Source organism: Anolis sagrei, chromosome 4 (genome assembly GCF_037176765.1).
Source record: "Anolis sagrei isolate rAnoSag1 chromosome 4, rAnoSag1.mat, whole genome shotgun sequence".
Lineage (NCBI taxonomy): Eukaryota > Metazoa > Chordata > Lepidosauria > Squamata > Dactyloidae > Anolis > Anolis sagrei.
The window spans coordinates 120,737,112-120,764,358 of record NC_090024.1 but is presented as its reverse complement, the minus strand read 5'-3'; the positions used below and the strand labels follow the sequence as shown (position 1 = coordinate 120,764,358).

The 27,247-nt window shown below is 39.7% G+C and overlaps 1 protein-coding gene across 3 annotated transcripts in view; it reads left to right on the top strand.

Moving 5' to 3' along the window:
- PRG4 (proteoglycan 4) overlaps positions 1 to 27,247 on the top strand; it is a 71,160-nt gene that overhangs the window by 9,457 nt on the left and 34,456 nt on the right. For all 3 annotated transcript variants that reach the window (XM_067467609.1, XM_067467608.1, XM_067467607.1), the window contains exons 2-5: positions 6,791 to 6,964; positions 8,130 to 8,228; positions 14,613 to 14,735; positions 19,285 to 19,404. In XM_067467609.1, coding sequence (XP_067323710.1) covers positions 8,156 to 8,228; positions 14,613 to 14,735; positions 19,285 to 19,404 — 316 coding nt within the window. In that variant the 5' untranslated portion in view covers positions 6,791 to 6,964; positions 8,130 to 8,155. The remainder of the gene's footprint in view (positions 1 to 6,790; positions 6,965 to 8,129; positions 8,229 to 14,612; positions 14,736 to 19,284; positions 19,405 to 27,247) is intronic.

Below are 27,247 nucleotides of genomic sequence, written 5' to 3'. Positions count from 1 at the left end.
AGAGGTGGAGATGAGAACTCAGGAGCTTCTTTACTGCCTCCCTCCACCGCTCTTCCTTTCTCTTTGTCTGTTGGTTGCCTTTATTGTCTTCTTCTCATCTGGTAGCAAAATCACAAATTCCATGTGGTTTATTTCTCTCATTTATGAGGGAGAAACATAGCTACACTATGAAGTTGTTTTGTTGTATTCATGGTGAAACTATTTTTCTCCCTCACAAGCATGGGAAATGAAAAATGCAGTGCTTGTGCTTTTTCCCTCTATAGGTGACATCAGGAGCAAAGAAAAAGGAAGGGCAAGAGATGAGGCACCTATTAAAAAGATTCCTTCTGATTTTGCAAGCCTAGCAAGGTTGCTACTTGATGGGAAACCACCAATAAATACCAGATGCTCTAGTTTATATTTCAGAGAAGCTCGGCAAAATTACTTCTGTGTATTCCTTGCCTGAGAACAAATAACCTATGAAATTCATGGGATTGCCATATGTTGGCAGGTAAATTATAGGCACACCTGAAGTCGAGGAGGAATTTAAAAGGGTCTCGTCCTGAAGGAGAGACCCTGCGGACCCACCAAAGAGGGCTCGCTACTTTGGTGAGCAAAAGAAAGGAGAAGCCGCAAATGCAAAACGCGAGATGGCAGATAGTGTTAGAATTAGTGTTAGTATAGAATTAGCATAGAATTAGGCTAAGAAAAATATGGCACTAAAATGGAGTCGTTTGGTTAACTCGCAGATACGGGGGCTCGAAGGGTTTCCGTATCCACGGTTTAAAGAAACGCAGATTCGGCCTCCCTGGGACGCCTGGAAGGCATCCCAGGTGGGCCGGCGGCTGCCCGTGTCCCAAAAAAGGATAAATTCATGCATTGGATACTTTTGAGCCAAGAAATAGACACAATGTATCACTAAGGAGAGGTGAAGGTTACAATTCAATTAATCTTTATTAGGGGCTTTGTTACAATGTTTGGTCTGGGGAGGAAAGCAAAAGGAGAGAGCTCAAGGTTGCAGAGAGTCCTTGGTTGAGGCTGCTGCTGGGGCACATTTCATCAGAGTTGGCCCAACGGGCCATCCAGGAACTGCGGAACTCCCTGCAGCTGGTCAGATCAGCAGGGGCCTCGAGCAGATTTGACATCACACCGACATACACCATCTTTCACCTGAGGAATGTAATGCACTGTACCCCCCCCCCTCCTTCTGTGTCACTCTGCTTTGTTCTATAAAATGCAACTGCTGGTGAGCATTTTCTACTAGAATGTCATTCGCAGGAAACTTTGATCCTGTGCTTTAAAAGGAACAGTTCTTCCGGGGCTTTACAAGGAATAAGTAGGGGGGAAAAGAAAGAGGAAATGAAACAATCTTTTGAGAAGGTGTCAGAGTTTAAGTCTTCCATGGCTGCCATTCTCTGCCAAATAATATTAAAAGGAATGAAATCTGATAAAGTAGACTAAAGCCTATACTATCAACTTATTTCTTTCAGTTGGTCTCAGAGGTATTACAAGATAACTTTTTAGATACTGTACATGTTCACCTTACTGCAGATGCAGACTGCAGCCAGGAAATCAGAAGACGCTTACTTCTTGGGAGGAGAGCAATGTCCAATCTCGATAAAATAGTAAAGAGTAGAGACATCAGACTGGCAACAAAGATCCGCCTAGTCAAAGCCATGGTATTCCCTGTAGTAACCTACGGATGTGAGAGCTGGACCTTAGGGAAGGCTGAGCGAAGGAAGATCGATGCTTTTGAGCTGTGGTGTTGGAGGAAAGTTCTGAGAGTGCCTTGGACTGCGAGAAGATCCAACCAGTCCATCCTCCAGGAAATAAAGCCCGACTGCTCACTGGAGGGAAAGATACTAGAGACAAAGTTGAAGTACTTTGGCCTCATCATGAGGAGACAGGAAAGCCTAGAGAAGACAATTATGCTGGGGAAAGTGGAAGGCAAAAGGAAGAGGGGCCAACCAAGGGCAAGATGGATGGATGGCATCCTTGAAGTGACTGGACTGACCTTGAGGGAGCTGGGGGTGGTAATGGCCGACAGGGAGCTCTGGCGTGGGCTGGTCCATGAGGTCACGAAGAGTTGGAGACGACTGAACGAATGAACAACAACAACATGTTCACCATGAAGTAAGTCTCAGTGTACTTAAGAGCATTTGTTGTTAAATAAGAGCATTCGTTGTTAAAGCAGCAACACCGGTTAAGATACTAAAACAAGAATGGAAAGCTTGATCAGCATCTATGGAAATTCGGCAAACATCATGGAATTTTACTCCCATCCAGTCAGATCATGTGATGTCAGAATTACACAAAGATTTTCTTCATTGCTCACTACTATTTTTTTTTATCCAGTTGATGTTTTCTTTCCATTTTTCCCATAGCAACGTGGTTGAGAGGTCACATCATTTGTTAAGATTATAGCTAGGAGTAATATTCTATAATGGAGAACCATGCTAAGAAAGGAAAGATTCAATATTGTTTACAAAGAACAAATTGCCTTCCGTGTCGAATTGTTTTAACATGTTTGCCAAATCCATTGACCTCAAGATTACTGACCATCTTGTCATTATTGACAAACTCAGTGATATTGTATCACTATATTCCAGCATTACTGTATGGCCCTCCCGAGTTATTTCAGACTTGGTTTTGCAGCAGCAGCACAATCAACAAAAGTAACAATCACTGGAAAAGTTTCACTGCTTTGTGTCTATTGTAGTCACAAAACGCACTATCAAATATTACACGTACTGCTATTAGGGCTGGGCGGTTTCGTTTCGTTAATTCGTAATTCGTTAATAATTCGTTAATTTTTTTAATTACAAAACGATAACGAACCATTCTGGAGCAATTTTTTTAAAAAACGAATTTTTAAATACGTTTTGTAAATGCTTCATATTTCGTTATTGTATTCGTTTCGTTATTGTTTTGAGGTTGTTTCGTTATTATTTCCGCATGTCTGGGGCAAGTTTTATGGTTGTTTTTTGTTTAATTAGTGAAAAAAAATTATAATATCACACCAATAGTCAACAACAGAGGGAGAGGGAAGCTTCAGAAGTTTTTGGAGGTTTTTTAGGGTATTTCGCGGTCGCGTCCGCCATTAACGAATCGATTCGTTATTGTTTCGGAAATCGATTCGTTAATGTTTTGTAATTTTTTTCACATTTACGAAATTTCGTAAATATCGAACTTTTTAAAAGGAAAATTTTGTAATTATTTTAAATAACGAAACGCAAAAACCCCCAAAAAACGAATCGATTTTAGAAACAAATTTTTCCGTTGTTACCCAGGCCTAACTGCTATGTATTTAAAGAAAAGCTTATTTCATGCAAATTCTATCCCTTTTACAGTGCAATTGGACATTGGCTTATCAAATATTTAGCTAGCTCATATCTGACATTTCCTGACATTTTAACGTACAATACATAAAAAATGTAAAATGTCACCTTTAAAAACTTTCTTATGATAAAACCGCAAAACTAGTTCCAATAGATAATAACAATATGGATACACACACACACATATAGTTGTTCATTCTTTCAGTTGTTTCTGACTCTTTGTGACCTCATGGACCAGCCCACACCAGAGCTCCCTGTCGGCCGTCACCACCCCCAGCTCCTTCAAGGTCAATCCTATCTATCTATCTATCTATCTATCTATCTATCTATCTATCTACAAATTGTTCCTTAGGGCCCTTCCACCCAGCCATATAACTCTGAATATCAAGGCAGAAAATCCCACAATATCTGCTTTGAACTGGGTTATCTAAGTCCACACTGCCATATATTCAAAGCAGAAAATGTCACCTTTAAAAACTCTCTTATGATAAAACAGCAAAACTAGTTCCAATAGATAATAACAATATGGATACACACACACACACCTGCCCAGCGTACCTGTCCGAACGTATCTCCTTCTATGTCCCACCTCAGAGTTTAAGATCTTCTGGGGAGGCCCTGCTCTCGGCCCCGCCTCTATCGCAAGTGAGGTTGGTGGGGACGAGAGACAGAGCCTTCTCAGTGGTGGCCCCTCGCCTGTGGAATTCACTTCCCGGGGAAATTAGGTCATCAACATCCCTCCTCTCCTTCAGAAGGAAGCTGAAAACATGGATATGGGACCAGGCTTTTGGGTAATCTGTCAGACTGACAAGGTAATGATGGTCAGAATTTGGAAAGTCCTATGGTAATGCTGAATGGACTTATGGATTTTAGAAATCGGTGAACGTTGGCCACTAGATTGGCTTTTTAGTTGTTATTGTATTAATTGAATGTTTTAATTATTGTGGTTATTGCTGTCATGTATTTTATCTGATTAATTGTTGGCATCAAATTGTGCCGGTTGTAAGCCGCCCTGAGTCCCCCCTAGGGGGTTGAGAAGGGCGGGGTAGAAGTGCCCGAAATAAATAATAAATAATAAATAAATAAAATGTAGGATTTTATTCAGCTGTGTGGAAGGGGCCTTAGTTGCCTGCTAGTTAGGGGGGGGGGGATCTTTCTCCCATAGTTTTTTCCTTTCTTTGCTTTTTAAAATTTTATGGTAAATAGGCTTTTTTATGGTAAATAGGTTGTTGAAGGCTGTCATGGCCAGGATCACTGGGTTGTTGTAAGTTTTTTGGGCTGTGTGGCCATGTTCCAGAAGCATTCTCTCCTGACGTTTTGCCTGTATCTATGGCAGGCATCCTCAGAGGTTGTGAAGTCTGTTGGGAACTTGGAAGAGATTGTAGTTCTCCAAGGACCAAAGGACGAGTTCCAGGCCAGTGATGCAGAGCTCCATATCCTAGCTCAGTGGAATTGCCAAGCCACTTCTTACGATTTTTGAACTCTTTTGCCCCACATCAATGGACATATTTCCCTCTATGGACTTCCAGATAAATATTATGAACTATGGACACATATTGAGCCATGATCAAGGCTCTTATCAATTTCTCTATGGGACTCTGGTGGGAGGAATAAGTGGGTATGTTTTCTACACTATGATTTCTATATTTCTCCCTGTTCCGACAGGCTTTTAATGTTTGATACTGTTGTTTTTAAATTGTTTTAAATTGCTCTTAAACTTTGTTAGATTTTAGCTATCTTGTAAGCCGCTCCGAGCCCCAGGGGAGTGGCGGCATATAAGTTTAAATAATAAATAAATAAATAAATAAATAAATAAATAAATCTGCCCTATTCCCCTTTATAAAAATGTATAAAAATATAAGAAGCCACCCTCTGGGACCCTGGAAAGAAGGAAATCCTCTGTTGAAAAGAACCTTATCAAAAGACACTATTTGCATGAACAATACAATGGACCATGACCCTTGGGCTCGGAGTTGGTCCCCCCAGCTGAAGTTGGCCCCCTAGCATAAAAGATAATATCTCTACAGGACAAAAGGCCTTCGGAAAGCCACACTTTGTCCTGATCTGTTTGCTCATTCAAACCTTCCTCCACCGAAACTTCAGCCAATATTGCCTCATTGTTCCCATATCTTGGCCCTAAGAAAATCCGGATTTTGGCAGGCTTGCCAGACTTCAATGTTTATTGCCACCCATCAATGACAAAAGACTAGAAGGCCCCCTGAGGATTCGTCGGCCATTTGGACACTACATATCTCTATAATCCACTCAAGAATTCATTGTTTCCCTCTCGTGCCGTATCCCTCTCTCCTGATTGGTTGGGAAGCCAAGGCGGCAGAAGCTCAGCGATTGGCCAAGGCACTCAGGAGGTAGCCAAGCTTCCTCCCAGCTGTAGAGCACCAGCCAATCATTGCCGAGCCGGCAGAGGGGCGGGGAGCAGGAAATTCAAATCTGACAGCTCTGTCTTTGTATAAAAAAAGGCTTTTATTTGTGTACACGTTATGCTTTGCTTGACGAATTATTGCGGCTTTGCATTCTTTCCAGCTGAATCACAATAAAGTCAACTTGGTGGCGCTTCCTTTAGCTTTGGTGAGATTCTTTTGGGAACTTGGGAAATCTTTTAATTGCGGCTTCTCCTTTCTTTTACTCACCAAAGTAGCAAGCCTTCTTTGATGGGTCTGCAGGGTCTCTCCTTCAGGGCAAGACCCTTTTAAATTCCTTCTCGACTTCACAAATGCTCCATAACTTCTAAAAAGCAATACCTGCATATAGAAATAGAGCATTTTTGGAGAAAGATTTTAGCCCCATGGCAGGCTTCCCAGCTATGAGAGAGAGAGAGATAACATTTCAAAGTTTTAAGTCTAAATTACATTTTAAGTATGCATTTTTGAAATGCCAAAAATAAGAGAAAGATGATAGAATAAGATCTTCACATCTTATCATCAGGATTGATCTCGCTCTCTCTGTCTTTCAAAAGAAAGATCACAGAGATAATGTTGGTGATTAGAAATGCTCCCATAAAACCATTTTGTTGTTTTGCCCTTGGCACTTTTAAACCCTAAATGACTAGAGACCCCTATTTTAGTTTAATAGTTCTGGATGGGAGGAAGTTGTTAGAAAGTCTAGAAAAATAAATGGACAAGTATAACTTTCTCTCAGAAGTGAAAGGGAATATTCCTACAACTTTAATGGAGGCCAGCAATCAATGGCACCTTGATTAAGCTTACCAGTGTCTTCCAAACATTCTCCATCACACTATAAATCTTTCGCTCACAATTCACATTTTAAAGAATCTCTCTTTTGATAAGAATATTGGTCAACTAAAATTCATAATTATTTGCTTCTGCCATTTAATGTCAATGCTTGCCAGAAATATCCAGTCTCCCAGGACAGTTTGTTCGCTGAACTATTAGAAATGTGTTGACTAATAAGTCTATTTTTTCATAGTCATTTTTCTTAATGGGAGTGTTTTCCAGATGCTGCTGTCTAGTCTTCTGGGATGGTTTCCAATATATGTGGAAAATTTGCTGTCATGAGTTGTCACAGTTGGTTTTGTCTAACGTGTTGCCTAATTAGTTCATCCCAACATGTTCTCCCCAATATATATAAGGATCTGCAGAATCACTGCTAACAGAAATAGCCATTGGAGGGTAAGTGTAGTACCGATTTCTCTGCATAGAAATTTGTTCAAAGGATTTCAATTTTCTAATGACAAGGAAATATGTTTTATAAGAATAAAGAAAAATGTAAGGATAGAATGAAACTGAATAGAATAAAATTAGAAAGATAACATTTATAGATATAGAAGGTTGACAATGTTTTTTTACATTATAAGGAATTGAAAATGTTTTGTTGTGCACTGTTCTTGTTTTTTTAATTTTATATTTTCAACATGTTTGAGGTTCTTTTAAATAAGCTGTCCTATTTTTAAAGAATTTCAGTCAATGTTTAATATATATAAGTAATATACACAGTTTGAAAGAGAAATAATTTTGCTAAACACCTATAGGGAAACTTTAAATGTAGGCACATTGAAATCACTATTTTATATATTACAGTATGGAATATTTATTTATTTATTATTTATTTATTACTTGCACTTATTAACCACCACTCTCAGCCCTAGGGCGACTCGTGGCGGTGTACAACAACATAGAAAAGACAGTTTACAATAAATCAAGACAGTAAACAACATTCTACTACTACATAACATCTACTTATACTAAAAATCCGCTTCGTCATATCATGGGGTCATAATCAGTCTCATAGTCGTAGTCCATTCCGGTCGTCATATAATATTATAGCTCATTAAATCTTTATATGTATACATAAACTATTATATATAAGATATCAATTAGTATGTTATATATTAATTGATATCTTATATATCACAATATTTAATGTAATAAAGGGTTGAGTACATTTTATAAGTTATTTAAACTGACTAGTGAATCCAATGGGGGTGTGCATGAATGCATTCACACATATGAATTCATGTCTTTAAAACTGTTAAAAAGTAGGAAAACAGAAAAAATACCTATTGTATAGAATCCTAGGTAGTTAATTATCTGCATACAATTATCTATGCTTTATGTATTATTTTTGCTGAACAAAGCATTTCATACCTTGTTTATCTTGTCCCACATATTATTTGTGCTTGACTGTTATGAAGAGTGTAATTATGTGATAAATATTTGTATTGTATGTATAGCAATGTCATACATATTTTTGATATTAGAATGTTTATTTTATTATTATTATTATTATTATTATTATTAGACTAATAATGAATGAACACTATCTATTTATTTAAAGGAAAGAAACAGTCCCTGGAAATCACAATGGCTTGGAATATATATTGCACCTCTCTACTTTTGTTGATGATGTTTTTGGCACAGCAAGTTTCTTCACAAGGTACTGTAAAATATCAAGCAAAATCAGTATTATTGGGGAATAATGAGAGTGGCAGCTCTGTCCATAGTGCAGTTAAAATGAAATATTAAGATTTAAATGAAATAAGGGTACAGCTAGCCAAACCTAACAGCCGGAGCTCATGTTTCTGGTTGCCACAAGGATTTCATTACAATGAGTCAGCTTGTGTTGAGAGATCTCCTTCTCTACTGTATTGATTAGGATTGGTGCCATTGCATTCTTACTTCCCTATGGAGAAGACTATGGAGACCAACAAAATGAAGGCTGTGAGGTCTTCCAAATGTGATGGCACAGAAAGAGCTCAACCACTTTCAGAAAGTGAAAGAAACGTTTTTGCGTGTGTGCAGAACAATGTGGGACCTTAAATCCAAATTAGATGTCCTACCCATAGATGGCATCTTCCCAATGAAAATAGTAGTCTCAGAGAAACAATTTTCCAAAACACCACACATGGGGAAGAACGGTCTATGTTGTGAGCCTTCTTCTGTCTCTGTAATCATCAGCTCCAGCTTGGGCTGATACAGTTTTCATTTTTAAAACATATCAAGGAAAAGCGGAGGGAACCATATTACTTCATTCCCTTGGGGTCCCTCTTCTGGGATATCCCATATCTTTTCCCCATCTTTCACCATTTGAAGTTGGGTAGCACCTAAAAATGCATACTGGGCTGTTTTCATGCCCTGTGAAAACAAAGTCCCATGCGAAGTGCTCTTACATCATGTGATGGCCTCTGTGGGGTTCCGTGGAAACAGAGCCCAGGCTTTGAGGGATGAGGTCCAAAAAATGCATCACATCTATCTTGGGCTTATCACTATTCTGGTGAACTAACATCTTCTGAAATCAGTCACACTGCATTCAATATATAGTTTGTGACCAAATATTTATTTCTCCAAAATAAACACAAGGATCCCCAGTTTTCATTGGGACAATCCATCCGTGTGAGAATGAATGTGGTGCTTAAACTTTCTCTGACCGGTTGGCATTTTTCATAAAACTTGGTGTTGATGGTTTCATTTGTGCTCATTGAACTTCCTATAAACTATTGAAAACTAAAAACTGCACTAAAATCAAGTTAGGTCTCCTAATTTCCATTAGGCCCATATATGCCCTGCTTTTCTTTTGTCATAACTACAGAGATCTTGAAGTTTTTGCCTCCATTTTCTCATCACTTCCAACTTTCCAACCTGTACCTAGCTATTCAGGTGCTAAAGGAATCAAAATAAATATTAGCTGTAGCTTGTTTGGAAAAAAATCAGCTTCATATGCTATTGAGTATTAAAACTATGTAAACGCTTCCTTGGGTGTATCTGCATTACATTTTAAATGCCATGGGTCAATGTTACTGTTTCAAGGGAGTTGTAGTTTCTTTAGCTTTGTTTACAAAGAGGTCTCATTAAATACAAATCCCAGGATTCCATAGCATTTAGCCATGTCAATTACAGTGGCATCAAACCATTGATTCCACAAGGTAAATGCACCCCATGTGATTCTGCTGGAGGAGGAGAGGGAAGGCATTTGAATCAAGGCAGAGTTTAATCTTGTTCTGACCATGATGGATCATTGCTTATTGAGATGTTGTTAAAGAGTGGTCACTGAATCTTGCATGCTATTGTAAGAGTCTCTTGTGACACTATCAAAATTTAAAGCCATTTGTTTTAATATGGGCATTTAGTTGCTCAGTTTGGCAGAGGGAGATTGTAAAATGGAAATAAGATTGCAGGAGCTCTTTAAGCATGTCCAGTCAATTATACAATGCATCCCACAAAATTTCAGACATTTGCCTGAACCTCTTTCTGTCCCTAGAGAGGAGAACTGTAGCCTTCCAGTTCTTACTATTGATCATAATCGCTGGGGCTGTTGGAAGTTAGAAGGATGCAGCTTTTCTGCTTCTAATCTAATTAGCTGCAAAATACTTCATTTGGAGCCAGGGGCGGCTCGTCCATTACGCAAAGTAAGCAGTCACAGAACATTTTTTTTGCCAGGGGCGCAGAGGCGCCTCTGTAAATTTTCGACCACCTGTAAATTTTCAACCACCTGTAAATTTTCGACCACCACTTGAGGAGCACCCCCTCAGTTCACAACAGCCCTAGCAGTCCAGGGGGAGCCTCAGCTTTCTTGCCTCGCTGCCAGACGATCTTCTTCCCAAAGGGGCTGGGCCCTTGAGCCTCGCCTAGCCCCTCTCGCTCCTGCTCCACCCAGCCACCGGATGTGCAAGCAGAGCCGGCACTCAATTGTTCTCCGCGTTCGATCCCTTCCCCATGACCGGCTCCCTTTCCCAATCCCCCGGCGCTCCATCTGCCTCCTCTCATCTCCCCAATCCACGGGTAGGCCAAGGGGCGGAGCCGCCACGCCTGGCCCACTTCGGGTCCGGAGGCATGTCTGAAGACCCCAGTGTGCACACCAAAAGTTGCCTCTTCTCCTGACTTACTCTTCAGCCATTGGGACCAAGAGAGAGAGAGAGAGAGAGAGAGAGCCCCTCCGGCTGGAGGTATCTCCCACCTCCGCTCCCTCCTTTGTTTTTGCGCCTACCTTCAGGAAAGGTGGGCATCTCCACCTCTGTCTCTCTCTCTCTCTTGGTCCCAATGGCTGAGGAGAAAGTCAGGAGAAGAGGTGACTTTTGGTGCACACGCCAGAGTCTTCAGGCATGCCTCCAGACCCAAAGCGGGCCAGGCAAGGGAGCAAGTGCGGCAAGTGTAGTTACTGGGATGTATAGTTCACCTACAATCAAAGAGCATTCTGAACTCCACCAATGATGGAATTGAACCAAATATGGCACATAGAACTCCCACGACGAACAGAAAATATATATCAATGATTGGTTGGGGGGGGGGGCGCCAAAATACTGTTTGCTTACCACTAAAAATTACCTAGGGCCGCCTCTGTTTGGATCCAGTCTCTTGAAATTTTAGAATACTATTAGACAGATATAAATTAAATGTTCAGTGTAATTTTAAAAGTACACACACATTGATAAATAATTGATAGTTTGTAAACACAAGTGTTTCTCTCACTAAATTTTCATCCAGATGTGAAATAGAAACTGAGGACATAAAGTTTAAAGGCTAAAAATTTTGAAGTCAAAATTTAAAGTTGAAATCAGTAGTCCCTGAAGCATTTCACTTTCACTCAGGGGTTTTTTATATACTTGCTGCAAATCAGTCATACATTCATTAATCAGTTAACTTTCTAAACTACATTTTATTTTACTTTATTTAAATTAAATATAACTTAATATAAACAAGGTTTCTTTCATGACCCATACAATAATTCCTTTAAAAAATCCATTAAAACCAAGTACAATCTTAAGCATCCTGCAAATAAAATGGCAAATGCCTTGGCAAAACATGTAGTCGGCAATGGAAACACCTTATTTTGGGGACCTGCCTAATTCTGAAGGAGAGAGAAAGGAAGGAAGACAGACAGATAGACAGACAGACAGACAGACAGACAGACAGACAAAGAAAATGTTGTCACCTTTCAGTCATATGTGGGAAAATACATAGGGAAATGTGCACAAAAAACAGAAATTATTGTAAAACATTGTATTAAAGTTTGATACATTGTATCAAACTTATGCTTTCGAGGACTTACAAGATAGAATTGAGTTTTATAGTTTCTCTAGAGAAACTAGATAATGCGTATTCAATCTATGCAATTGTTGCTTGATTTTTTTTACAATGCATACTCTAAAATACGCCATGGTTATATGTTTGTCTAATATGTGTTGTTTGGCAAATTAGTATTGATTCCCTCTATTGTGATCATGTTGGACATAGTGTTCTATGTTTTGTCTAGAAACTTCATCCCTTGTCTTTAGTAATTTCATTTGACATGTCTGCTAAATGTTTGGTCTTTCTTGTCCAAAGGGAAAGATGCCTTGGTGCACTGACATCACACAAACACACACCTGCCAGCATTTCACTTGGCTGGAATCACATCCTCCATTTTGTCCTAGACTAAATATTTGAGCTCCCAAGATTGTGGCAGTATCAGAATGTAAAACCATAAGTTTCAATTGTTGGTTTGGCAGAGAGAGATTGTAAAATCAAAATGATGTGGCAGGCTTGCTGGTCAAAGCAGCTCTCTAACAGTGTTCAATTAAAAAGACTTAAAAGAGATCTTATAGAAATATCTTCAACACACAAATGATTTGATATAAAACAGCAACCAGGTATAAGGTGATTTTGGGAGTGAAGCTTATATGTACCTTCCTTGCTCCCTCTCCACTTAAATACTATGTATGCATGTGTGTTTATCAACTACATAAGACTAATGGAATAACAGCAACAACAACAGTTTTATTTCTTATCTGCCTCTCCTTGTGGCTTGAGATTGGTTACGACAGTCAAACAGATGAATCATTGTAAACATTCTATAAAATACACATTAAAGTGTATTTCTATAAAATATGCATATTAAAACATATTTCTATAAAATACTTATTAAAATACAAAGAACAAAGATTGAAATACAGGATGCAAGTTTAAAATCCATTATTAAAACTAACTGGGTATTGTATTGCGGCATTGCAAATATGGCCAAATCTTCACTGGGACCAACACAAATGAAACTTATATGTCATCCAAGTATCTAGAGCCAGCTCTAACAACCTGGTGAGATAAGTGATAGACGCTCTCTTCTCTGGGATGGGGCTCCATTTACATGAGTCAAACATATATAGAAATTGTGATGGGGGCAAACTCTTCTCTCATTTTCAATTACTAAACGTTCCCTGTCTCTGGAAAAGAGACAAAATACTCTAATTATTCTGATGCCAAAAAAGTGAGCTTTTAAAGATTCCATGTAATTTCTTATTTCTTGGGTCGTTTCTTTCAACACGGGGGTTCAAGATGAAGAAAATTTTCTCTCACACCTGTGCTTGATTCATCCAACCCTGTAATTTATGTAAAAATGCACATTTTTAAATGGACTAGATAGTATGAATGATATTCAGAATATCCTGCTGGGTTGCTGAGCTTCTCTTCCAGATGCTCTCCTCATATTGGGAGGGATTCCCCACAAACATCAGGATTACTTTCCTGGGATTACTTTCCAGGCAGTGGGAGCCTGAAAAAAAATGAAAGATGCATATTAGGCCTGGGTAACAACGCAAAAATTTGTTTCTAAATTTGATTTGTATTTGGGGGGGGGGGGGTTTGTTTTGATATTTAAAATAATTACAAAATTTTCCTTTTAAAAAGTTCGATATTTATGAAATTTCGTAAATGGTAAAAAAATAACGAATCGATTTCCGAAACAATAACGAATCGATTCGTTAATGGCGGACGCGACCGCGAAATACATTAAAAAAAACCCCCAAAAACTTCTGAAGCTTCCCTCTCCCTCTGTTCTTGACTGTTGGTGTGATATTATAATTTTTTTTCACTAATTAAACCATAAAACTGGCCCAGACATGCGGAAAAAATAACGAAACGATCTCGGAACAATAACGAAACGAATACAATAACGAAATACGAAGCATTTACAAAACGTATTTAAAAATTCGGTTTTTTTAATAATTGCTCCAGAATGGTTCGTTATCGTTTTGTAATTGGAAAAATTAACGAATTATTAACGAATTACGAATTAACGAAACGAAAACGCCCAGGCCTAATGCATATCTCACAAAATGAGAAATCTCAGGACTCCATAGCACTGAGTCATAATAGTTAATGTGGTGTCAAACTGCTCTAATGCTGCAGTGTGACATAAGTAGAATTAACTCTCTAGCTTATGCCCACTTTTTTGGCATCAGAATAATTAGAGCATTTTGTCTCTTTTCCAGACACAGGGAATGTTTAGTAATTGAAAATGAGAGAAGCGTTTACCTCCTTCACATTTTCTATATATGTTTGACTCGTGTAAATGGAGCCCCATCCCAGAGAAGAGAGTGTCTATCACGTATCTCACCAGGTTGTTAGAGCTGGCTCTAGATACTTGGATGACATATGTTTCCAAGCAACTACATCACCTGTTGTAGGACCTCATCACACTAGAGTATCTATCAATTTTAAACCGAGCTGTTGCCTCCTGCAGAATTTTGGGGTTTATAGTTTCAGAAGATGTCTTTAAACTGCACAACCAGAGAGGTCCTGGACATCACTAAACTACAAACCCCGGTTTTCTGCAGGAGGTAAAAACTCGATTTAAAGTGGATAGATGCTCTAGTGTGATGAATTTTATAGACTGTAGTCATAGTTCCAAGGCTTGATGTGTTGTATTGCAATGATTGTGCAAATTATTATTATTATTATTAAGGCACATGTTGTGGGTGGAGCACTATTCCTCCCATAGCTTGGTCCTTCATTCTTACCTAACCTACTTTTCTGGCTTGGTAATGTTTAAAGTGGCATTGTGTGATTTTAGATGTATCAAGCTGTGAAGGGAGATGTGGGGAAGGGTATAATAGGAAACATGACTGCCAATGTGATAGTAGCTGCCATCTCTACGCGGAGTGCTGCCCAGATTACCAGAAAGCCTGCGTTGAAGGTAAGTCCTCAATTGCAGTCACTTCATTTTCCCTTTTAATAACTGAATAAGCACTTCTTTGTTTCTTTAAGACAGTGGTTTTCACACAGTATTTCAGAAAAATAGTTTGGCCTATTCTTTCCAGAATTCCTGGATAGCATGGCAAAGGAGATACAAGGCCTCATCACAAAGCAGTAAGGATTTGCCACACATCATGGCCAACCTGCAGCTCCATACCCCGCATCACCTGACTCACCTGGGACCCCATCCCACAGGGGAAAGATTGCCACCTGGCTTCCGCTTGTTGATCCAAAGGCAACACAGGAAGCCTCCCATGTTGATTTGTCATCATAATATGCCACTTTTTGGCACAGAGACCAGCCAGAAGTATACATGCGTCATGTAATGGGCTCTGTCTCGAAAGTGTTGATCAAGCGACATAAGATGGGCAAATCAACCCATGTGATGAGGTGGCTATTCCACAAAGTAATTTTTCCAAACTATGCATGCAGTGATGGTAGGAAGATAGAACATATGTTAACAAGGAGTATAGTCAGACCTTCACATTTGCAGGTTTGATAAAATATTATCACTAGAACTATTTATGTCCTCCAGGGGGAGTCTGTGGTCAACTGCCACAATAGGTTGACCATAAAGTAACATGTCAAATTTAATCCGGCCCACCACATCATTTTATGTGGCCCGTGAGGCCTTCAATGCCAGGGCAACATAGTTACATTTATGCAATCTTACAATTACAACAAGCCTTTTGAAGACAACCATAAGGCTGATATGTCCCTAAATAAAAATGAGTTTGACAACTCGAGAAACATACTGAAGGACCTAGACATTCCTAGAGAGAATACCTCTTTTAGAATTTATAGGTACTCCAGTACAACTCTGTGATCAACTTCCAGCTGAGGATGACCATAGAGTCGTGTTGGAGGACTTAGAGATTTCTGGAGAAGTTTTCTCTCAAATAAAAAGGTAGCATTTTTTTTTACAGTTTTTCACTTTTGTGGTAGTGCTGTGACCCTAACTATATATTCCAGAGATAAAAAAGAAACAGGAATTAATTGTAGCATTAGATTTAGACTGACAAATAACCGTAAAAATTAATTATTAAAAAAGCAGTAAAATAAAAAGTTTCTGTATTTTGCTCTGGCCATGTCACACACACACACATACCTTTCCCTTTGGATATGTGGCTCTTGAAACTGAAAACAGTCCTCAAGCCCAAGGATACTGTCTACCACTGCCCTAAATAAGGATATTGGTTTGTGTACATGGACAAGTTTGTCCCACAGGACAAACTATCTGTGTGCCTAGCTATCTAGGTGTCATACATGTTGATATACTGTCTTCTTTAGCAGATATACTGTCTTCTTTACTACACAGTCTGGGTGTGGAATCATAGAGTTGGAAGAGCCCTTGTGGGCCATCCAGTCCAATCCCCTGCCAAGAAGTAGGAAAATCGCATTCAAAGCACCCCCAACAAATGGCCATCCAGTCTCTGCTTAAAAGTTTCCAAAGAAGGAGCCTCCACCACACTCCGTGGCAGAGAGTTCCATTGCTAAACAGCTCTCACAGTCAGGAAGTTCTTCCCAGTGTTCAGATGGAATCTCCTTTCTTGTAGTTTGAAGCTGTTGTTGTTCTGCGTCCTAGTCTCCAGGGTAGAAGAAAACAAGCTTGCTCCCTCCTCCCTATGACTTCCTCTTAGGATTCAGTAAAGGATTCGGTAATGGAAGTCTGAGAAAACCACTGCCTTAAGAAGATCCTTCCCTTTGGCACCTGTTACATGTTGTCTCAGTTTTTATTAGAATTTTCCTTTTGTTTTATCTTTCTATTTGTGTTTCTATGTATTTTATGTGTATGTTACATTGGTTTTTTTGCAAACTCAGTGCCAGTTCTCCTGGCACAAGTTCCAGACATCCATGAGTAATTCCTGTGGGTGGTGTTGGAAACATGTCATGACAAGTCAAATGAAGTCAAGTGAATGACTTGTACATACATGTTCCTGTGTAACAATCCTCAAGCAGGGAAAACCCAGTTTAGTGGGGAGTAAATATCATGTACAATCCAGTGGCACAATATTGTTCATTCAGTGGTGAGTACCACCTGGTGGAAATTATGCCATTTGTGAAAATCTTTTTCTCATTGGAAAACACCTATGTGTGACTTTTCAAAAGTTCTGCATTTTCCCCTCAGTGTTGTCTAGTTTCCAATGCAAACAGTTGGCTTGTTCTCCCCAATTCTAAGCAAGCTCTTCGGTTCCTTATCTTGCTTTCTACATTACAGGTGAAGCAATCCAAATTAATGGATGACCTTCACTTGTAGGTCATGTGTTTTGTGTGCTTTGCACTTTATTTATGTATTGAATTCAAACCCCACCTTTCTCCCAGAATGGGATTCATGGCCCGATTCAAAGCCATAGACCACAGTGTGAGGTCTCCTATGCATACCTGATACTCCAAAGGCAAAGATGTAGAGATCATATCATGTTAATAAAATTTTTAATAATAATAATAAAACTTTATTTGTATTCCGCCCTATGTCCCCGAGGGGACTCAGGGCTGATGTTTTACTCAGTGATAATTTATAATCTTCCAGCAAGAAAACAGAAGTCTATAATAAGAAGGATAGGATTGCATCTACACTGTTGAATGATTGAAATTTGATACCACTTTAACTGCCATGATTCAATGCTTTGGAATCATGGGAGTTGTAGTTTTAAAGGCCTTTCACCTTCTCTGCCAAAGAGTGCAGGTGTCTCACCAAACTAAGGACCTTATCACATTGGCTATTGGATTCACCACACATTGTGGTGGATCTGTGGAGTCCTGAAGAGGTGTGTGGAGAACCTGTCATCCCATGCCCCACATCACCCCACTCACTGCTGACCCCATCCCACAGGGGGAAGTGTCCACCACCCAGCTTCCCCCATTGTTACAGCCTGTGTTGGATGGGGTTACACTCCCCCTGAAGACGCAGGTTCGCAGCTTGGGAGTGATCCTGGACTCACCGCTGAGCCTGGAACCCCAGGTCTCGGCGGTGGCCGGGAGAGCTTTTGCGCAATTAAAACTTGTGCACCAGTTGCGCCCGTACCTTGGGAAGTCTGATCTGGCCACAGTGGTCCACGCTCTTGTCACATCCCGAATAGACTACTGCAACGCGCTCTACGTGGGGTTGCCCTTGAAGACGGCTCGGAAACTTCAACTAGTCCAGCGAGCGGCAGCCAGATTGCTCACCGGAGCGACATACAGGGAGCACACCACCCCCCTGTTGTGCCAGCTCCACTGGCTGCCGGTGCAGTTCCGAGCACAATTCAAGGTGCTGGTTTTGACCTATAAAACCCTGTACGGTTCCGGTCCAGTGTATCTGTCCGAACGTATCTCCCTTTACGTCTCACCCTGGAGTTTGAGATCAGCTGGGGAGGCGCTGCTCTCGACCCCACCACTGTCACAAGTGAGGCTGGTGGGGACGAGGAGCAGGGCTTTCTCAGTGGTGGCCCCTCACCTGTGGAACTCACTCCCGGGGGAAATCAGGACATCATCATCCCTCCTCTCCTTCAGGAGGAGGGTGAAGACGTGGCTTTGGGACCAGGCCTTCGGGCAATCTGGCAATTAAATCAGAATACGACCAGCAGGATGTAAGAAGTGGAATTGAGAATGAGATCTATGAGTTAGTGAACGCTGACATGTGGGGGGATGAATTGGGTTTGTATGGGGTTTTTATTGATTTTATTGATTTTATTGGTATTATGTATGAATTGTTAACTATGAATTTGTAATAATTTTGTATTGATTGTTTTGTGACGCGGGCATCAAATGGTGCCTTGCTTTTGTAAGCCGCCCTGAGTCCCCCTCCCGGGGTGAGAAGGGCGGGGTATAAGAACCTGTAATAATAATAATAATAATTGTTTCAAAGGCAACGTGAGAAGCTTCCTGCTGTGGCATGTGCACTTCCTTGCCTTTTCGCCAGCTAGAAGTGGATGTGCATTGTGTAACTGGCTCCGTGGTGAAAGGGGAGAGCAAGTGGCGTATCACAGGCAAATTGCCTCCATCTGATGAGGTTGTAAAACTCTTAGGATTCCATAGTATTGAGGCATGGCTGTTAAAGTGGCATTAAACTGCATTTATTCTACAGTGTAAATACATACCAGGTAAACTAGGTGGATGCATTTTTGTAATTATATTACTTGTTATGTGTAGGGTACAATGAAACCCCTCCTTTCTCTATACGCAAAAGTACATTAATTTCAAATGAAACTAAAGAACAAGCAAAGCCATCTTTATGATTATAGATTATTTTCATTATAATGACACAGGGACAATGTAATGTGTTAAAAGGGATAATATATTCTATATAATATACTGAATGTTATAAAGTGGGGTGTTTCCATTAGCAAAAATAAACTGTATAGAGGCATTAATAAATTCAGTGGTCTTAAATACAATTGTTCCCTTATTGAACATTTCCAGTACATAGAGAAGATAGGATCTTAATTAGAAGAGACTCCAATCATTGCAGAAAGAGAGTATTGATAAACATTTTACTTCATCTTGTGTAGACCTCTCCTGCAAAGGACGCTGCACGGCACACTTTGTAAGAGGGAAACCTTGTGACTGTGACCCTGACTGTAAGACATTTGGCAAATGCTGCTCAGACTTTGAAGAGGCCTGTCCAGTTGGTGAGTACTTCATTGTCTTTGTTTCTTTTCACATTATTAGCAGGTCACTTGAGTCAATCAGACGATTCGACCTTGGGGTTCACTGCTGAGATGAAGACCTGGTTTTCCTCTAGTGAGAAGCTGGCATGCCAGGGGGAAAGCTAGGCTAGAACTCTTTTTTTGACGTGATAGTTTCCTATTGGACAATACTTTGTAGGAAGGCACATCTAGGTATTTAAGGTTCAGATGTAGTACAGCCAAAGCACGAGCTAGGAAAACTTGCAATACAAAAGTAGCTTTTCCAAGCTATTCCAGTACAAATTGCATTTATATTCTCACTTGTGTTAGAGCCAGTACCCAGTTTTGTCACGTTCTGGCAGCAATATGCTAAAATGTCAATCTTAGAATCATAGAATCAAAGAGTTGGAAGAGACCTCTTGGGCCATCCAGTCCAACCCCCTGCCAAGAAGCAGGAATATTGCATTCAAATCACCCCTGACAAATGGCCATCCAGCCTCTGCTTAAATGCTTCCAAAGAAGGAGCCTCCACCACACTCCGGGGCAGAGAGTTCCACTGCTGAACGGCTCTCACAGTCAGGAAGTTCTTCCTAATGTTCAGATGGAATCTCCTCTCTTGTAGTTTGAAGCCATTGTTCCGCGTCCTAGTCTCCAAGGAAGCAGAAAACAAGCTTGCTCCCTCCTCCCTGTGGCTTCCTCTCACATATTTATACATGGCTATCATATCTCCTCTCAGCCTTCTCTTCTTCAGGCTAAACATGCCCAGTTCCCTAAGCCGCTCCTCATAGGGCTTGTTCTCCAGACCCTTGATCATTTTAGTCGCCCTCCTCTGGACACATTCCAGCTTGTCAATATCTCTCTTTTTTTCAGAAAGCTGAAAAAACAATGGGATAAGAATAGATAATTAAGGTGAAGAAATATTCTGAAAAGATCCTGAGGTTGGAGTGGAAGTCATTTTAGAATAGTTTGAGTAGTTGTTTTGTATGTATTAGATGTTAGTTAGATATGGTGGTTTTTTTTTTTGTTCTCTTCTGTGTGTACCTATCCCTTTCCTACTGATCTATCTTCTTGTTTTTTGTTCCCCCTCTTTCCTTGTGTGGATTGTGAAAAACTTAATAAAAATCATTAAAAAAAAAAATATCTCTCTTGAATTGTGGTGCCCAGAATTGGACACAATATTCCAGATGTGGTCTAACCAAAGCAGAATAGAGGGGTAGCATTACTTCCTTAGATCTAGACACTATGCTCCTATTGATGCAGGCCAAAATCCCATTGGCTTTTTTTGCCGCCACATCACATTGTTGGCTCATGTTTAACTTGTTGTCCACGAGGACTCCAAGATCTTTTTCACACGTACTGCTCTCGAGCCAGGCGTCACCCATTCTGTATCTTTGCATTTCATTTTTTCTGCCAAAGTGGAGTATCTTGCATTTGTCACTGTTGAACTTCATTTTGTTAGTTTTGGCCCATCTCTCTAATCTGTCAAGATCGTTTTGAATTCTGCTCCTGTCCTCTGGACTATTGGCTATCCCTACCAATCTGGTGTCATCTGCAAACTTGATGATCATGCCTTCTAGCCCTTCATCTAAGTCATTAATAAAGATGTTGAACAGGTCCGGGCCCAGGACGGAACCCTGCGGCACTCCACTTGTCACTTCTTTCCAAGATGAAGAGGAAGCATTAGGGTCAAATACTTTTTAGAAAGGGGTTGCATTCTTGAGATAATAGGGAAGCTACCTGAATGGAAACCTCACTGAGCTGACAGCACTCCTTCTAAAGATAGAGAAAGGCTGCCCGTCATGCAAACTGGCCAATACCTTACCAGTGCCATTCAATTGAAATAAGAAACTTCAGAATAGGGCTATGCACCTTAAGTGGGCTAACTGAATATCTTCTCAATAGCTCTGAAAAAAGGGGGGACAAGGGGGATTTTATTTTGGATGATTCAACCCAGTCACTGGGGTTGACTGAACCAAAGCTTTGAAAAAAAATTCAAGCTTCATCTTCTAGAACAGGGGTCCACACACTTTTTAAACAGAAAGCCAGGTCACAGTCCCTCAAACTGTTGGAGGGCCAGATTATAATTTGAAAAAACACGAATGAATCCCTATGCACAGTGCACATAGCTTATTTGTAGTGCAAAAAAAAAAACACTTTAAAAGAATACACTAATTGAAATGAAGAACAATTTTAACAAATATAAACTTACTAGTATTTCATTGGGAAGTTTAGGCCTGTTTTTGGCTGATGAGATAGGGTTGTTGTTGTTGTTGTTAGCTTTCAAGTCATTTCAGACATAGGTTGACTTGAGCTAGGGCCAGGTAAATGCCCTTGGAGGGCCGTATCCGTCCCCCGGGCCTTAGTTTGAGGACCCCTGTTCTAGAATTTTATAGTTAACATTATCTTGATTGAGTGATGTTCCCAAACAAATGTGACTGCTTTTTCCTCCCATTTGTGGAAGGCAATTACTTTGTGCTGAATCCACCCTGAATCGAGTGCAGTAAGATCTTTACTTTGCACACATGGTAGATATAAATTCAGATCTAGATCCACTTGAGTTTTAAAAGACCTCTTGTATTAGGTCCATTTCTATTTACGTGTTGTGTTTTGTTTTGCTGTACATCTGTCACATGCAGTAAAAGTTTTTTGTGTGTTTTACATTTCCAGCAGACAGTATCTCTATATATAGTTTAGTTGTATAAGATACATACTTTTGTATTTTTTTATTTAAGGTCCAAATATTTTCACATTTATGTGTTTTGAATGTGATTTTCCTGCTTCTTGGCAGGGAATTGGAATGGATGGACCACAAGGTCTCTTTCAACTCAATGATTATATGAACCTATGACTCTATGTAGATCTGGTTTTATTTCATTCCGATTCTTGTAGTTGTCTACAGATTTTTTATTGATTAGGGTTATACCGAAGTATATTAATTACTTAGTTGAAGGGTTAGAAGGCATGATCATCAAGTTTGCAGACGACACCAAATTGGGAGGGATAGCCAATACTCCAGAAGACAGGAGCAGAATTCAAAACGATCTTAACAATTAGAGAGAAGATCCCTTTCTCAGAGAGACTCTGCTCCTGTGACTCGGGTCATATAGAAACAATAGAACATGTGCTCCTTCAGTTCCCATTCTACAGGGATATCGGTGCCAGGCTTATCTTCTGATATACAAGTACTCAGGCCATTCAGGACAATTTTATACCTCCCTGCTACTTGCAGATACTAATTTAGCTACAACCTACAATGTTGCAAAGTTCTGTGCAGTAGCATACAAAATCCGTCAGGGAATGATTATTCCCAAAAGTTAACTGTGTGTCCAGTAATCTTCTTCCCTGAATCTATAATTTGGTGATGGATCTGGGCATTGTGTGTTTTTACCCTGTTTCCCCTTCCGCTCCCTCACCCAAATTGTGCTTCAGTAGTTATATTTATATTTTTAATGTACCAAACATAACAAGTTTGTATGAAAATGTGACTCTTAGGACTGGGCGGTTTCGTTCGTTAATTTCGTAATTCGTTATTAATTCGTTATTTTTTTTTATAACGAAGTGATATTGAACCATTCAGGAGCAACTAAAAAATGAAACGAATTTTTCCAATTCGTTTCGTAATTGTTTCGAAATTGTTTCGTTATTATTTCGTTATTATTTCCGTATGTCTGGTGCAAGTTTTATAGTCGTTGTTTGTTTTATTCGTGATAAAAAAAAAATATTATCACACCAACAGTCAACAACAGAGGGAGAGGGAAGCTTCAGAAGTTCCCCCTGTCCCATTTGGAGGGTTTTTTAGCGTATTGTGCAATCGCGTCCGCCATTAACGAATCGATTTGTTATTGTTTCGAAATTGTTTCGTAATTTCCGAAATTTCGTAAATATCGAACTTTTTAAAAGAAAAATTTCAGAATTCTTTTAAATAACGAAACGCAAAAACCCCCTAAAAATGAATCGAATTTAGAAACAATTTTTTCCGTGGTTGGACAGCTCTAGTGACTCTATTTCCTGTGCTGGTCAATGACCGAAATAAATGATTTGATTTGATTTGATTTGATAGAGCGAAGGGCCAAAACTAACAAAATGAAGTTCAACAGGGACAAATGCAGATACTCCATTTAAGCAGAAAAAATGAAATGCAAAGATACAGAATGGGGGAACATATGGCTCGAGAGCAGTACATGTGAAAAAGATCTTGGAGTCCTTGTGGACAACAAGTTAGACATGAGCCAACAATGTGATGCAGCGGCAAAAAAAGCCAGTGGGATTTTGACTTGCACCAATAGGAGCATAGTGTCTAGATCCAGGGAAGTCATGCTACCCCTCTATTCTGCCTTGGTCAGACCACTTCTGGAATACTGTGTCTGATTCTGAGCACCACAATTGAAGGGAGATGTTGATAAGCTGGAATGTGTCCAGAGGAGGATGACTAAAATGATCAACGGTCTGGAGAACAAGCCCTATGAGGAGTGGCTTAAAGAGCTGGACATGTTTAGCCTGAAGAAGAGAAGGTTGAGAGGAGACATGATAGCCATGTGAGAGGAAGTAATATGGAGGAGGGAGCAAGCTTGTTTTCTGCTGTCCTGGAAACTAGGATGCGGAACAATGGCTTCAAACGACAAGAAAGGAGATTCCATCTGAACATTAGGAAGAACTTCCTGACTGTGAGAGATGTTTAGCAGTGGAACTCTCTGCCGTGGAATGTGGTGGAGGCTCCTTCTTCGGAAGCTTTTAAGCAGAGACTGGATGGCCAACTGTCGGGGGTGCTTTGAATGCAATTTTCCTGCTTCTTGGCAGGGGGTTGGACTGGATGGCCCATGAGGTCTCTTCCAACTCTATGATTCTATGATTCTAAGTATTTCACTTTTTTAAAAAAAACTTTTCTTTCTAATTTCTTCTCTACTTTTAATATTTTTTCATTTTTAAAATATTTTCATCTTCTTTTTATTAATTCTTAAACCTGTTACCTTTTCATATTATTTCAGTACTTTTAAAAGAGATTTTATATGTTCTGTCTGGCCTTGTAGTACTATTATAACAACATGCACAAAAACTCTCACTTTTATTGAGTCATGTCTGATATTCACTAGTTCTTCATTTTCGACTATTTTGTTCAGTAGTACTTCCAGTGGAAAAATATCAAAGGAAAAGTGAGAGTGGACAACCAGACCAAGTCCTTTAGTTTTGTTATAGTTAAAGTAGTAGACTATACAGGGTCTTTGTGCGTAGATTACATAGTCTCAGTACCTCCAGGCATCTTTGAAACATGCAGTTTACACAACCCAGCAGAGAGCCTGAAATTTGTAGAGAATGCTTTGCTTGTTTTAACATTATTTTTCTCCATTATATATGCCGACTACACCTACATTTACTGCCTCCGATATAAGCATGCAGTTGAGTAGAGTCTGGATTTTCAGCAGACATAACTTAATTTGACTTTAATGGAGTACTGCCAGGGTAGAATCTGGTTATAATAATAGGGGTAGTAGAGAGGCTATGGCAGAAAATTGTGGGAAAACTGCCTTGGGAGAGATAAATACTCTCTTTTTCCATTCAACAAAAAATCCCTGCAAAGTTTAAAATGAATGGCATACACCCTTGGTGGCAGATTGTATTTTGTGACCTTTAAACAAAAAAAGAAACACTGCTAATACAAAGCAGATAGAAATTCCACAGGCAAAACTTTTCAACAAGCAGAACCAGGCAATGCTTTCGAAGAAAAACAACCTCTGGCAAAACTGCTGATCTGCATTACCATTGGATACAGGGATCCATTTACAAATGGTTAAAATAACAAGAACAAGACTTACAACCTCATCATTCTATGTTTGTTTGAATCCACAGTGCTCTCTGGATGTAGGTGAACTACAACTTCAAAACTCAAGATCATTGCCCACCAAAACCCTTCCAGGGTTTTCTGTTGGTCATGGGAGTTCTGTGTGCCAAGTTTGGTTCAATTCCATCATTGGTGGAGTTCAGAATGTTCTTTGATTATAAGTTAACTATAAATCCTAGCAACTACAACTCCCAAATGACAAAATCAACCCCCCACCCCACCAGTATTCAAATTTGAGTGTATTGGGTATTTGTAGAAAATTTGGTCCAGTGGATGAAATACATCCCATATCAGATATTTACATTCAAATTCATAACAGTAACAAAATACATATATGAAGTAGCAATGAAAATAATTTCATGGTTGGGGGTCACCACAACTGAGGAACTGTATTAAGGGGTCATGGCATTAGAAGGGTTGAGAATCACTGCTTTAGCCCATGAAATAATCATTGTTTTTGTTCCATTATCTTCTAATGGAATATTTGTATAATCTGGAAATTAATCCTTTATTCCCCTTCTCCAAAATGTTCCCCAATTCCCATTTTCTTTGGGGAAATCCTACCTAATTATCTTTCATAAATCTGTCATGTAGCTGGAAGTACAGTCGTTTACCCCTAACTCTTCTCTCCCATTGCCCTTTTTCTTTGCTTAGGTACTCCCTATAGTTTCTCCTTTCCTTATTAAATTCTGGATTTAGCACTGCTTCCAGGGGTCACAGCCATAGAGGTGTTTTTTGCTCCATCCTCACCTTGTATCGCTTTCAAATTGTCAGAGGGTTGTACTCTTATAATGTGCCTATTCAAATCCTTATTGACTTTTTCTTTTTTGTACCGTAAGTATGCATGCCATCCAAATCTTTAGTTATATTAAGTAAAGCACAATTTTCTATTATGATCCATTCCTTTATCCAGCTAAAGCTTGCTGTTTCATAGTAATACCTAGGATCTGGGAGTAATAAACCCCCTCTGTCTTTAGCATCTTTTAAGTTCCTGTATGCAATTTTAGCTTTTTCCTGTTCCATATGAATTCAACCAAATCCGTCTTCCATTGTTCAAAGGACTTCACTCCCTTAATTACTTGTAGATTTTGAAATAAGAACATTTTTGGTAAGACCATCATTTTTGTCACAGCTATTCTCCCCATTTTTAAGTTAGATGGATTCTTTGACATCTTTCCAGGTTTTTTTTACCTCTTTCCATGCAAATTTTGATGCACATTGTTGTTTTTATTAGTAATCCATAATTCTATTTTACTCTTGTTACAGCCTTACAGGTTGACAAGTTCTCCACTTTCTCAATATTGCTTTTTGATAGATTTTTTAGTTAAGAACCTGGATTTCTCTTCATTTATTTTAAATCCTGTCCCAATCTTTTAGAAGGATAAATCCCAGAACTGCCTCAACCATGCTAGCATGATCAGTATGCAGTTGGCCCTGGATGCTATGATGAGCTCGAGCACCCTCAAGATCAGGGAAATTTGCAAGAGCATGTGGAGGAAGTTGTGAGGCCAGTTAATAGGGAAGGTTCACTGTGCCTTTCTTCAGGTTGGACTTGGATCTGGACAGGGGTAACTGGACATTTATCAGGGAGGCATACAGGTCAATGTCCGGCCAGCCCCATACATTGAAGACTTTGTGGAGCTGACGTGGGTTCATGAGTGCTGTCTCTCAATCTACTGAGGTGGCCTGCGAGGTCATTGTCTTCCCCCAGGATGTGGATCACTGAAATGGAGACCTTGTGGTGAATGCACCACTGCCAAATGTTCATGGTTAGGTTCAGGAGTTTTCTGGACCTGATGTCTCCTTATTTGTTCAGGGAATGCATGAACATGGTGCTGTCAGTCTGTATCTGTACTACCTTGTTAGTGATGAGGTTGGCAAATGCTGTTAGGGCCTTGAAAATGGCTAAAGGTTCAAGGTAGTTTGTGTGGAGTGCCCATTCTTAGGTAGAACAGTGGTCTTGAATGGTTAAGTTGAGGTAGTTGTGGAGGAGTCCGTTTTTTTTCCTCT